At 52.7% G+C, this 13,633-nt stretch overlaps 1 protein-coding gene across 1 annotated transcript; it reads left to right on the top strand.

Annotated features, from left to right (window-relative positions):
* Positions 1–8,005: 8,005 nt before the first annotated feature.
* BPIFB2 (BPI fold containing family B member 2) lies at positions 8,006–13,418 on the top strand. The gene is made up of 15 exons (XM_049817100.1): positions 8,006–8,114; positions 8,382–8,481; positions 8,832–8,936; positions 9,086–9,223; positions 9,666–9,711; positions 9,992–10,052; positions 10,310–10,401; positions 10,523–10,699; positions 11,061–11,102; positions 11,227–11,391; positions 11,685–11,752; positions 12,418–12,463; positions 12,824–12,887; positions 12,989–13,065; positions 13,350–13,418. The coding sequence occupies exons 1-15, from the start codon at positions 8,006–8,008 to the stop codon at positions 13,416–13,418; spliced, it is 1,359 nt and encodes a 452-aa protein (XP_049673057.1).
* The last annotated feature ends 215 nt before the right edge of the window (positions 13,419–13,633 follow it).

Raw genomic sequence — 13,633 nt, 5'->3', positions numbered from 1 at the left:
GGCAGTCAGAGGGACACAGCCCCGAGAAGCGTTAGAGACCTTGGCATTAGCAAGAGGGCAGTAGGCTTTGGCCAGTGCAGGTGATGTGAAACGTATTAGCCCTGGTTGAAAACGGAGACAGTTCTGCTCTGCCCTCCTGTTGATGGCATCACGCAGACGTGGCCTTTCTGCCTGAGGAAACCATCTCTGCAGGAACCCCTGAGCAAGAGCAGTCTTGGTTTGCTCTTTCATTCCTCTGGGACCATTAACTGTGAGACACTGGTATATCTCCCGCTGCCGGCGGGATCAGGGCTGCTGGGGTCTGTGTACAGCTCCGGGGGACAAGGCTGGTGCCTGCACGTGTCCGAAGGCTGCAGCTCCACCAAGTGCCCCAGGACATCAAATACCAGTTGTGTGACAGTGCAGCTTGACAGCGTGGTTAAGTGTTTCATAAAAAATTAACTAGGTGCTCCCTGAGATTTCCAGCCTTGATTTCTCCTAGGAGGGCTGCATACAGATATTTTGACTCCGCTTTTGTTGTTCTTAGGGAAATCAGACTCAAACTGTTTGATTGTTTATTAGCTAATGCAAGAACAATAAGGGAAATCTCTTAAAAACTGTGTTTGGCATTGACAATGTTTGCAGTGAAAGGAAGAGAGAAGGCACCATAAACACCAGTCCTCACGGGGAGCTGGTTTTATGGCTGCTTCCCTCATTGCTTAGGACTCCTGACGAGGACAATTCCTTACAAGCGTTGCAGAACAAATGCCTGCTGGGTCTGGCAGCACACACAAGAAAATAAATGGAGTTCTCAGAGCCTGCCTCACAGCAAGATTTTCTTGGGGACAATTTCTTAAAAACACAATGATCTTTTCAAAGATATCCTTAGTTCTGCACCAGCTACCTGTCACCAGGAAAAAATGTTCAAATCACGTCAGCTCAATGAAATCAGGATCGAAGCTGTTTATTGACTTACTAACGACAGATAATTATCCAGCAATCAGTGAACTATACGCTTGGGATCAATATCTGCAATGCAGCTGATAAACCACGATGCTAGACACTTCTGAAATATTAAAAAACACAGGGAGATGTCTAAATGCCCATCTCTAACTCATTCCAAGCAGTCCTAATCCCCACACATGACTGCAGACACACTCCCCTCCTCTCGCTGCGCAGGCAGCCCAGGAGCTGGGGGGTCCCCTTCTGGCACCCCCCTCTTGCAGGAGATGTGGGTGCTGCACCCTGACGGCAGCTCACGCTGCTGCCTGCAGCACGCTAATGCACGTGCTGTTTCTGTTGCAAATGTGATTTATTTAGGGACCAGTCCTTTCAAGAAAGACCACCTCTGCCCAGACATGCCCAGCTGGCTCCACTAGATGCACAACAGGCCAGAGTCTCACTGTGGGGTGGTGGGGTCTTTTTATTTCAGCTTGTGGAGTCAAACTACTGAAAAGTGAAGGAAAGAGGAAGAAATGCCCCAAGAACACCAGCACCCTTGCTGCTCCCCCTCCCACCTGGTCCTGCTGGGTCCTTGCAGCAGCGGCACGTTGCAGCCGTACCTCAGGTCTCCGTGGCAGGCACATCCAGCACTAGAGCATTCTGCAGATTTAAAAATCAAAAGCACACGGGCAGGATTTAACAGTTGCTTCTGGGCTCAGATGTGACGGACTAACGGCACTAATTCCAGGGATGATACAGCAAAAGCACCGCGCGAGTAGCCTCTCGGTGCCTACCTCGAACCCGCTGATGTTCGCCCGCTGGTAGGTGATGCCCAGCAGGTCGGGCAGGGGGATCCCTCCGCACAGCACCCCTGGAATGAGCGGGAGATGCTGTCAGAGGCGCTCCGGCCACAGCATCATGAAAAGCGTTCCTTTTCAGAAGGAAAATCAGCAGGGGTGGAATTGCCGGGTTTTGTATCTTAGCATGAATAAAATCTCTGCTTTTGGCATACTTTCCATACGAGTTAAGCAGATAAATGGATGTTCCAGGGTGGGGTTTTTTTTATAGACACTTTGGCTGTTTTCAGGCATGCTAAAGAGGGATGTGTCCATTTTTGGAGACTTCAGAAACACAAAGATCTTATGAAAACTGTTACCGGTTGTTCATGGCAAGTGGTTTTGATTTTGAGAACAGGAACAACATTCAAAGAAGCTTCAGAGGAGTAGCCTGCATCCTTTGCAGTGGCTCTGCTGTGGGCGAGCAGCCACCTCCTGCCTCTGAAGGAGTGGGCATGCCGGAGCCCCGACCAGGAGGCATTGCCCTCCTCCAGCACCCACTGCAAACCCCACGGGTGCAAAACAGCCAGCAAGCGATTTTCCTGGCAGAGCCCCTCACAGCCTTGAGGGCAGGAAAAGCATGCAAGGTCAGCCAGGCAATGCCATTTCAAAAAAAAAGATAACAACAGTCTATAGGAAAAGAAATGAGAACTATTTCCCCCGTTCAAATAGCGAATCCTCAGATGAAGCCATAGCTGTGCTTACTGTTGATCAATGGCACATAAGCCACATGAATAATATCTGCCAAAACTCCTTCCAGCGGAAGCTCCCGAAACACAGAGAAGTGGTGTAAATCGCCCATCGCTCCGTGTGCCAGCAGCCGCGTCTGCCGGGCTCACGCCGTCAATTCATCTAGCGCCCTCTCCAATCACAGGAAAACCTAAGGTCCCCCCGAGCTGAATGGGAACATCTGAAAAATTCTAATTTTCCATGAAAACTGGCCCATCCTGGTGGGTGCTGAGCATCGGTGACATTCACCAAAGTCAGTGGGAGTCAGTCAAACTGGTCCATGTTTGGACCAGTAGTATGAATCTGCGGGATGGAGGGCCAGCTCTGATCCCCCAGAAATTCTGGGTTCCCCTCAGGATATTATTGACAAAAGCTGGGCACCCGCGGCTTTGAGAGCAAACCCCACCCGGCGCTGCAGAGCCACTGCAGCAGTCCCCAGCTGATGCTGAAGCAGGAGCCGACGCGCTTTGTTGCCTTTAAGTTATAGTTTCTCCATGTATTTGTAGACACAACCATGCAGAAAATCACTGGCTTTAATATCACACTTGTTAGCGGGGAGTGATTCGTTTCTGCCTCCAGGCTGACACTTCCCAACCTTCTGCTTTTATTTTCTCATTCCCAGGCTCAGGCTCGTGGTGTAAGGCTGCTGATCATCACTCACCCCGAGATGCCTTTGATGGGTTTGGTGTTTGCCTTTTTTTTTGCGGCTTCCTCTGCCATTTTCTGCAGAACATCACTCTCGTTCAGAGCAGTGGAGACTGCTGGAAGATTTGCACAGCATGAGGAGTTTAGCACAGAAACCCCCAGCGAGGAGCCTGTGCCGGAGGGTGGGGGGACTCAGCGCTCCCCACTGTACCCTATAAAACATCGTTATTAACATATTCCCATTCCAGCACACCCAGGCACCATCAGGGTGCTTCGCGTGTTGTAAATTCGGATTACCAGTGATCTCTGCTGTAAATTCGGATTACCAGCGATCTCTGCTGTCCCTGGGTAATGGTTGGAGCTCAGCGGGCGCAGATCGCAAAGAAGCAGCTCCTGCTGCGGATTAAGGGCAGCGCCCGGAGCCTGCCTGCCCTGCGGCACGGGATGCGCTCGGGGATGCCGGCTGGGCAGCAGCAAAAGGCGGCTTCCTCGCTGCGACACGGCCGGTGCACCACTGCCTGCTGGTCCGCACGGACACGCAGACTCGTGCCCGTGCACGGACGTTAACGTGGCTGAGCACTTACCGTGGTCAATCGTTCCAAGGTCGATCCTGATGACAGCTCCCGGGCCAGCCGCTCCTCCTGACCACGCCAACCAGCCGCCAAGGAATAAAATGCACCAAACCCTTGACATCTTCCAATCTGGTACGGCTGCTCACAGAGCTCCAGAGGCGGCAGAGGCTTACAGGACTCTGTGGGCTTCAAGGGACAGAAAGGGGCAATGAGCTGGGCACAGTTCCCAAACCGCACGTCAGGGGCTAAACGCTGCACTCGTGATAGAGGAAAGTGAGCAGGGCTCTGTGCAAGTCTGGCAGAGCTACACTGGCCAAAACACAACCTGACTACAAGAATCATACCCCAAAATTCAGATGTCCATCGAGACCCCAGAGCAGCCCCATCAGGACACGCCTGTGTCCTGCACCACCCGCCCCGTGGTCGGTACCCAAGCGGGGCACTAGACCTTCCTCTTCCACAAGTACCAGAGCTGCTCATGATGCCTAAAACCTGCTGTAGAGAAAGGGCTGGAGCTGCCTGATGGAGCACGTGGCCCACTGGGTCTCAGGGCTACCCCAAGCCCTGGCCGTGGGAGCAGCAGGAGAGCTCATGGCTGTTGGCCATGGCAGCGGCACAAGGCGTGATGAGCCTTTCCACGGCAATCGACATGGCTCCGCCGGTCTGCTCCGGCTTGGCATCCCACTTCTCCCTTGCCCTGGAGCGAAATGACGTGGGCTGCTGCACCTCACCACGACGAGGACTCCTGCAGGGAAGGGCCCTGCTGTCACCTCGCCAGAGAGTCCCCAGAGGTTGTCCAGGCTTTATGCTGATCTTCTGGAGAGAGGCAAGAAACAGCCTGTATATAAACCCTGACTGAGAAAGAGGAAAAACAAAAGAAGTAAAAAGCTGGGTAATCACTGTGGTGTAAGCTAATCCCCGAGTTTTTCTGACATCCGCCAATATAAATAATTTCACTAATAAATTTGGAAGTCCAGGTAAGCCCTCAAGCCTCGGGTACCAGGCAAGTGCTCCCAGCAGGCTGAAACCAGTGCTCTTGCTCAACACCCAGGAAGAGTCAACAGGGACTTCCACATCAACTCTGAATGAAAAACCTGATCTGTTTAATTACATGGTACAGGCAGAAGTGGGGGTGAGAAGAAATCTAAGATGTGTAATGGTAAATTCTGCTTTTGGAGACACCCGTGAAACTGCAACTCTCAGGATGAGTGGCACTTGCTCCCCAAAGGTGCATGAAGCTTGTGCAAACGCTGGGGGAGGGCATGAGATCAGCTGGTGGATAACCCAGTGGAAATTGTGATAATCTCAGTAATATTCTTACTGAGTTCAGCCAGGTTGGAGTGAGGCCGAGAAGAATCGTCACCTGCTCACAGAATGGGCTTCTCAGCCCCAAGCCCATCCCCGTCCCACCGCAGGAGAGCCATGCGTCCCACCAGACAGCAGACAGGCTGCACGAAGCTTTCCTCCGGGCTGGCCACGCTGCCGTTCTCGCTGTGGCTGCCCACGCACCAGCCCTGCCTGAGCTGGGGCTAGCGGCCACCTCGGTGTCCTCACCCGTCCCCTCCCCGGTACCTTACCCAGCAGGACCCGGCTCTGGGAGTTCACCCTGGCGGGATCCTGCAGCACCAAGTAATTTATTTCTTCTCTTCATTTCTGTATAAAACGTGTCATGAGGTTTAATCTGCCATCACCTCCCTCTCAGTGATGTACTCGGTGGCTCTCTGCTAAGCCCAGACAGGGAGATTTACATCTTATCTAACAGGAGTGCAAGATTTATAGATAACTCCCAATAAGGAACGCATCATGTCAGAAAGACACTTTTGTGCTAGTAACTTGATCAGTCATTATGCTATAAGTTGACATCTAATTAAGCCTCCACAGGGATCATTGGGTCCAGAACAGCTCTTCAGGAGGAGAAAATCCACCTCTAAGCACCACGGTGCCATCTCGTGCTGGCAGCTTATCCCCAGACCCTTGCACCGCTGTAAATGATAATAACACTCCACAGATAAATCTCCAGTACTGCTTTGAGAAGAGCTGCCGATATTACCTACGCTGGAGCAAGGTATAGCAGGGGCAAATTTCCTACTGCTGCTCTAAAACACAGCAAGGACTTATTTCTCAGAGACTTTTCTAGGTTGTGTCCCTGTCCCTACCAAAGTCAGACGCCACAAAATGCCTCCCATGGCTCCAGGGGACTCGTCTGCAGGTTACAACCTTCTCAATGGATTTACTTCTCTGAACACATTTCTTGCCTCTAAATGGGCTGCATACATCAGCGTAGAAGTATAAATCCTGCTCTCCCTCAGTAGGCTGCTAGGCGTATATCTTCATATTTCCTCTTGACACTGCTATCTGGATGCCTTCAATGGAAATGCACAACGTGGCTGAAAGTCTGCTTTTCTTGGCACTTCTCTGTCACGCTGAGAAGAAAAGCAACACAGCGCTGGTGAGAGCCAAAGGCTTTGAACATGTCAAGATGCACCTGGAACCAGCGCCCAATAACTCACTTCACCAATGCACAAAGGACAATGGTTGCCTCCCCAGGCAGCAGGTGTTTCAACAAGCGCTGAACACCTTACCCCATTGCCAAGGGATTCAGACAGAAATGGGCAAAGCAACCCTCTCTGGAAGACTGGTCATGCCTCAAAGCCTGGATCACAAATACTGGGGGGGGAAGTCAGAACACGAAGCACGAAGGAGAGCTGGATGAGACCATGGGTGATGCGCTTACATGGCATTTGCAGGTAGTCCACGCTCTGTCCTCCTGACCAAAAGGAAGCCAGGAGAAGACGATGGACCCCAAACACAGGAAGGAGAGGGACTCTGAGTTCCTTCCATGAATGCTTTCACTGCTTGTAGAGACATTACCAAAGAGGATGGACACCACCCACCATTTTTTCTACCAGTTGTAATAAATATTGCCAGAGGCTTTTGACTGGGAATGGGTTAATGGGACACCACCCACCATTTTTTCTACCAGTTGTAATAAATATTGCCAGTGGCTTTTGACTGGGAATGGGTTAAAGGGAGGATGGAACTATTGCATGTGAGCAATTCCAGAGGTTAGAGGAGATAACTTTAAAAAAAAAATGATCTTCTGTCTTGTCTAAAAGTTACTGAACCCAACTGAAACACTCCTGTTGCCTTCAACAGACTCACCCAGGCCTGATGGAAATGGAAGGCATCCTTGATGAATTGCCAAGACCTCCTCCAGCGCAATACGTGCAGGTCTCATCCCTTCTGGTCTGAGCTGCCCAGCCGGGAGAGCAACACAAACCAAAGCAGCTTCTTGCTGGTGTGGACATGGTGGCGGCTGTCCCTGTGGTGTTCAGAAGAAAGCATGGCTGCTTCGCAAAGAAACCGATGTTCGCTTTCTAACAATGTCGGATTTCTTGGCACCCTCCACCCAGAGACCTTTCTTTGTGCTCCTCAGTAACACCACAATGAAGGCAAGCTGCCCCAGCACCTGCTGTTCAATATTTCACCTCGCTAGGTCAACAGCGAATGTAATCAAGTATATGGGGAAACAATTAAAATGGTATATAAAACAAAGTGTCCACACAATGTCCTGGTTTCCATCTCTCTTTGCCAACTTCTGTCCCATCAGCTTTGGTTGTGAGGATATATAAAGCCAGCACAAATCCTTGGTGGGGCCACAGCAAGACACGGGCTGAGTTAGAAGAATGGGAAGACTGGCCAGGAAAGGTAAAGATGCATTTGCAAACTAAATAGTTTGATATAGGCACTGCTTGTACTTACTTCGGTGTGTCTCCGCAAGGGTCAGTTCTCATCAGAAGTCCACCCGCTGCAAAATCTGATATAAATCTGTATGTTTTCTGCAGGTTAAACTTTCTGAATTACTTGTTTTCTTAATATTGTAAGAGCATTACAAACATCATAAGTAATTCCCAAATGGTTTTCAGAGAAGTAGATAACACTTTCACCTTTTTATTTTATTTCAGCCTCCTTCATAACTTCCGTTTGTTCCTCAGTTAATTTTAGCTCCTGTTTATTTGCTAGTTTTGTACCAGTTGTAGGCCATTATATGCTCTTCAGCAGGCATAATATGGCTGCAAGCACCACTCTAGCTTACAGACTTGCAGGGAGTTTTCAAGGCTGAGCCTCCTTAGTTAGTGCTTTTAAATGCCCAGGCACCACTCGAGAGCTATGTGTTGTTATTGCACGAAAGCTGCCAAACTCGGGACCGCAAGCCTGACCCAGGAGCGGCTCCGCGGCCGGTCTGGGGCCACGCCGCTCTGACGGGGCTGCTGCGGGTGCCCTCCTCTTCCAGGCTTCGGCATGGCGAAGCTCCTCACCCTGAGCATCCTCCTGAGCCTCCTGGTCCTCGCTCACACCACCAGGTCACCCGACTGCGGGGGCGTCCTCACCCCGTCAGGACTGAGCTATGGTAAGTCTGGACCCCGTACCGTCCCCGCCGTCAGCAGGGAGGGGAGGCAGCAGCATCTTTCAGTCCGGTGACAAAATACCAAACACTGTCACCAGAAACTTATGCCATTAATCAGCTCGCTTTCATCATCCCCTTTCTATAGCTAGTAACAGGGATAGTTAGTAAGGGATAGAAGGGTGTCACCTGGGTGGATTTCAGTCTGTCCATCGCTGTGCATCAGACCACAAGCTCCAGAGAGTCTCATAAAACATCTGCCTTATTTTACAGTTGCTGAAGTTTCAAAGCCACATGCGGAGACAATCCTCAAGCAGGACCTAATGGCCCCAACAGTCCCAGACCTGTTTCTCGGCTCCCCAAAATCCAGCGGGTGAGTCTGTGGCTCTGCCTTGCCCAGGCTTTGCCTTGCCCAGGCTTTGCCACCATACCACCAGTTCATGCTGGCGTTCAGCCGGAGTGCTTTGAATATCATCACAAAAGGCATTTTGCCAGCAAAATCCTCCTGGAGACAACACAGCTGTTTGCCAGAGAGGTTTAGAAATGAGCTCCTGGCTCCTCCATTGGGGTCTAAGGGCAGCAGCCCCAGTGCCACCCTAGGGGCACCGATTCATCCATGCACTGTGCAGATCTCACAGACTTTGGGGGTTTGCCTACTGTGAGAGCAGCCAGGGATTGCACATCAGTCTGTGCTGGTCTCCACCTTCATTTCTGCTCCAGCAGGAACCCAATTAACTCCGTCAAAGTCACCGAGCTGTCCCTGTCACTCATCCCCCACACCGGGCTGCAGCTGACCATCGATGTGGACCTTGGCATCACTCCTGCTCCGTGAGTGCCACGGCCGCGGGGCTGGAAGCAGCCCAAGCTCCCGGCCGGAGCGATGGGGCCGCATCCAGCATCTGCTGTCTGCCTGTGGGAGCAGGGGGGGCCGGGGCAGCCCCCACGCTCCAGCCTCTGTCTCTCCTCCCCTGGCACAGCTCGACCACCAAGGTGATGAAACTGTCCATCCTGGCGGACCTCCACGTGGAAATGAACCCCGAAGGGAACCTGGAGCTGGTGACCTCTGCCTGCAAACCCACCGTGGAGGAGATGCAGAGCACTGAGGAGATAGAAAGGTCAACCCCACCATTTTCCTTGTTATAGGATCTGGGTAACGGGGGAAAAGAAGAAACTGAGGCACAAGCGTTTCTAGGCAGGAAGGTGGTATGATTAAAATCTGCTCGCTGCCCTAAAAGCTTACAAAGGTTAACACAAAAACTTTATCTTCACGGGAGGAACTTTGTTCTGCTTGCAGAGTTGGTTTTCCCCGATTTTAAAAGAGTTTCATTCTCTCATAAGGGAGCAGATATTTTAGTGTAGCAGGAACATTTTTATTGCAAGTCCAACGGCAATTCTTCAATGTTTTAGGATTCTGAATGGTAATCATAGCTTAATAGATGATAGAAAATAACGGTAGTACTGTCTCTGGATGCCTTTTGTGTCAGATAAAAGATGCTCACCTACCCTTGGCTGAGCTGGTTCTCCTCTAACTTCTTCCGTTCTGTTGTTTTCATCCAGCAAGTCCTCTAGTTCAGATGTGGACAAGGAGATTAACACCGATAAGGTAAGATAAAGTTTGTAAAGGCACGAGACAGAAGACAAAGTTGTATAGTTGTGTAAGAATTGGAGCACTTTAAATCAGCCTGGTGCTTTGCCAGGTCTCCCCCACAGCCCTGCACGTGGGGCAAGCAGCAGCAGCCCCGTGGTCACCCAACGTGGGTGTCTCCTGGCTGCGGCACGGCTGGCCGGTGGGGACACCTGCGTCGAGGCATTCGGGGAATGCCTGATGCCAGCAGATCCCCGTGTTCCTCTACCACCTCTCTTCTTTGTTCTTTATTCCATAGATTTGCCTGGAAGTCTCCAAATTGCTACTTTTGCCAAATGAACAGCTGATATCTCTGACAGGTAAGCATTTGGCTTTTAGTCCCATTTCAGCCGAAGGGCTTTGGGGCTCATTTTGGAGCAGGTCACGAGATGGGATGGGCTCCCACCCGGCAGCAGAAACCCAGCAGCATGGGCTCCACCGCTGTCATCTCTACAGGGACCCACTCCCCTCCCTCTTTCCCTGTCTCTTTACTTGGGGAAACCCAGACTCTCCCCAGCCCCAACCTGCCGTCACTGCTCCCCTCGTCTTTCTGAGCATCCCTCTGCTCGGTTTGCAGCTCAGTTCCCCATCACGCCAAGCTGCCAGGTCCAGTACCTGCCCCTGGCTGCACCCGTGTTCTCCAAGCAGGGAATCACCATATCCTTGCAGGTAAGTTCTCCCTTTCCAGCACTCACAGCCCAGCTCCAGGCTTTGGGAGAGCTGTTTCCTCCCAGTGCTACGTTCCCCAAGATACCTCAAACTCTTTTTCTCCTTGCCCGTGTCCCTGCAGACGACTTTCCAGGTGGCGGGGATGGCAATCCCCCTGCCAGTCAGTCCCGTGCCATTCAGCATGCCTGAGCTGGTGAGCTCCAGCCCTTCCCACCTCACCCTGGCTTTCTCTGAGCACTTCTACACCAGCTTCTTCTTCGCCCTGGAAACAGCTGGAGCCTTCAACATGACCATCCTGGTGAGTAGAGCAAGCAAGCAAGGAAGGAGTAGAAAATATGCATTTGGAGGGACAGCCCTGCCCCACAAATGGTTTGGAGGAGCCATCTGCCCTGCAAAGAAATGAGAGTGTGTCCCCAAGCACCTGTGGGAGTCACAGCCCCTCGCCCCCAGCCTCCCAAAAATATTGCTGGTCTAGTGATGCATGGACAATTTGCCACAAAAAGTAACCAGAACGCTGCTCCTGGCACCTGCTGGTGCGCAGGAAGGCTCCTGCACAGATCTGTGCGTGGCACAGTGCTCACCGCAGGGTCCACACAGCCGTGCTGGACACGAGCCCCAACAGCCGTCAGTCAGATCACAACCTGTGTTTTATCTTTCAGAGCCCACTGACCACTGCCACCATAGCACAGAAGATTACTCAGGTTCGTTGCTGTTGCTCGAAGAGGCACAGCCCCAACTCGGGCAGTGCCCCCCAGCCGCCTGCCCACCCCCCGAGGGTGCAGGGGATGGCAGCCGTGCCCAGAAATAACCCCCCTCCCTCGGCAGATGGGCTCCCTCTTCCAGGAGGACCTACCGGTGATACTGCAAGCCGTGCTGAAGAGCTCACCTCGGGTGGTGCTGGAGGAAGGCAAGGCAGCCCTGAAGCTCTCCCTCACCATCCACGTCGGGGCGGGATCACCGGCTTTCCAGAGCTTCCTGAGCGTGAACACGGTGAGTGTGCCCCGTAAGCGTGCCAAGCGTGTTTTGCGAATGTGCTCTGCGAGCATGGGGAGCGTGCCCAAGCTGCACATGGGCAATGCCCTGTGCTCCGAGACCCGGCCGGATTGCAGCCGTTGCAAAGGGCTGACTTAGCCTTTACCTGTCGCAGCGCTCCTGGTCCCGAGCAGCGTTTGCCTGCATAGAGCAAGTGGCAGCACACAGATGGGTTCATCACATCCCACTATTCAAAGCTGAAACGGGACCATGTGCTCACTGCGATCCTGCCCTCTCTTTTCCCCTTGCAGGATATATCTGCAGGACTCCTCCTTAGCATCACCGACACAAGGATGACAATCTCCGCAGCGGTGATAGAGTAATGAACCCAGCCACGCTCCGCGCCCTCGAAGGGGATGTGTCCCAGTCATAGCAGGGAAAAGAGAGGCAAAGCGGTCTGGGGAATTTCTTAGCTTTTATGGTTTGGGCACTGCAGAGATAGCTCTATCCTGAGGGAAACAGTGAGACTCCGGTGACGTGGTTAGAGAAAAAGTGGAAATTGCACCCGTCCACCCTCTGCATTCAGCACAGCCGTAGGCAGGCAACCGGCACCAACACCGGCCGCCTCTGCCTGTTCCTGCCACGCCATCGGCACCGCTGCCGGGGAAACCACACGCTCAACCGCCCTACCTGCAAACACAGCCTGCAGCTGGGGGGGCTGCGGTGTGCCCGGCCACGGCAGCGGCTGCCCATCGCCGTGGACCCTGGCCCCGCAGCATCCCGCGCCCCAGCACACTCACCCCAGTGCAGCCTCCCCGCTTCAGCAGGGTCCCAAGAAAGCTGTTCAGTCTGGGTCCTCCAGCCCTTGCTGCTGTGCCTGGAGGGGGGGAAATTAAGGCTCCGGCCATCTGCTCAGATGTGCCCAGGCATCAGGTTCACTGCTGGCTTGGCCCTGGACTCAGCCATGCTGTTTGGGGGAACGTGAAAGTCACTGCTTATTACAACTTATTACAAGCAGCTCCTATGCTGCTCTTTGTTTTCCAGGGGTATTGAGCTCAGCCTGGCTGCCTCCGACGTGGGTCCCGTGCCGGTAGGTGCCCCAGTCACGCACCCCACGGGTGACCGACCATCAGCCGCATCCCCTCCTTGCACCGTGCTGCTGTGACTTGCTGAATGCAACAGCCCCTGCCTTAGCACCGTCCTCTAACAGCCTGGTCACCCTCAGTGGTACCAGCCAGCTTAGGCTGCCCTAAACCACCCTGGGCAGCAGTTATCAGCAGGGAAATGTTTACTTTGGGTGCTCGCTGCACCCTGCAGAAGGGAGATGCAGGTCCATGTGGGATTAGGAGAGGTGCAATGAGCATCAGGACCTCTCTCTTGCTGGTCCCTGCCCCTCTCCTGCTTTAGAGTCACGCCATAAGCGAGCTGACCGTGGATTTCCCTTTGGCAGGCTGCCTTACTGGAGGAGTTGTTTTTGCCCACAATCCGTGAGGAGGTACCGGCTCAGATGAACGGTGAGGAGCCGGCAGTTTTGCAGGGGTGCTGCCGCACGGGGTGCACAACAAGGACAAAGGCGGCACCCAGTTGGCAACTTTCCCTCTTTTTTTTTCCCTAGCGGTCCTGAGCGAAGGCATATTCCTGCCCCACGTCTCCAGCTTTACCTACACTGACGTCAGCGTCGTGATTCACAAGGTAAGAAATAAGACATTTAAATTGCTCCCTGCTATGTTTGATTTAAAGGGAATCCAGGAGCAATGCTTACCTCCTGGCTCCAGAATAAATCAGAGCCTGCTCCTCTAGCCCTGTTAACCTGCAGAACCAAGTCTCAGCGCTTTAAATAGGCATAGTTCCTCTCTAGCCCCACTGACACGAGCTGTAGCTGTGTTGGAGGGGCCATTGGCCGGCGGAGAGCCCCGGGCAGGCTGACGTGAGCCACGTTGGCACTTTGCTCAGCCCTCGTTCCTCCCCTCGCTTAGGACTACGTCTTGGTCCCCTGCAACCTCAAGCTACAGGCGAAGACTGGAGAGAAGACCACCGTGGGCTGAAGTCTGGTGTCGGGAGTAAAACAGCAGCAAAATTGTTCTGTTGACTTACGTCATGCTTTGTGTTTTGTCACTGCTCAAAATGCTGAAAATCTTCTTTCTTGTCCTACTAAAACAACACTTTCTCAGATTTAGGTTAACAGCATCATTGCACCAGTGGCTTTCTCTTCCAGTCCTGCTCTTGGTATTTTTGTTGCACAAAGAGGATGGAGTGTAAC

The sequence above is a fragment of the Accipiter gentilis genome, chromosome 14, assembly GCF_929443795.1.
Source record: "Accipiter gentilis chromosome 14, bAccGen1.1, whole genome shotgun sequence".
Lineage (NCBI taxonomy): Eukaryota > Metazoa > Chordata > Aves > Accipitriformes > Accipitridae > Astur > Astur gentilis.
The sequence above is the reverse complement of the archived record's forward strand: the minus strand, read 5'-3'. Positions and strand labels throughout refer to the sequence as shown.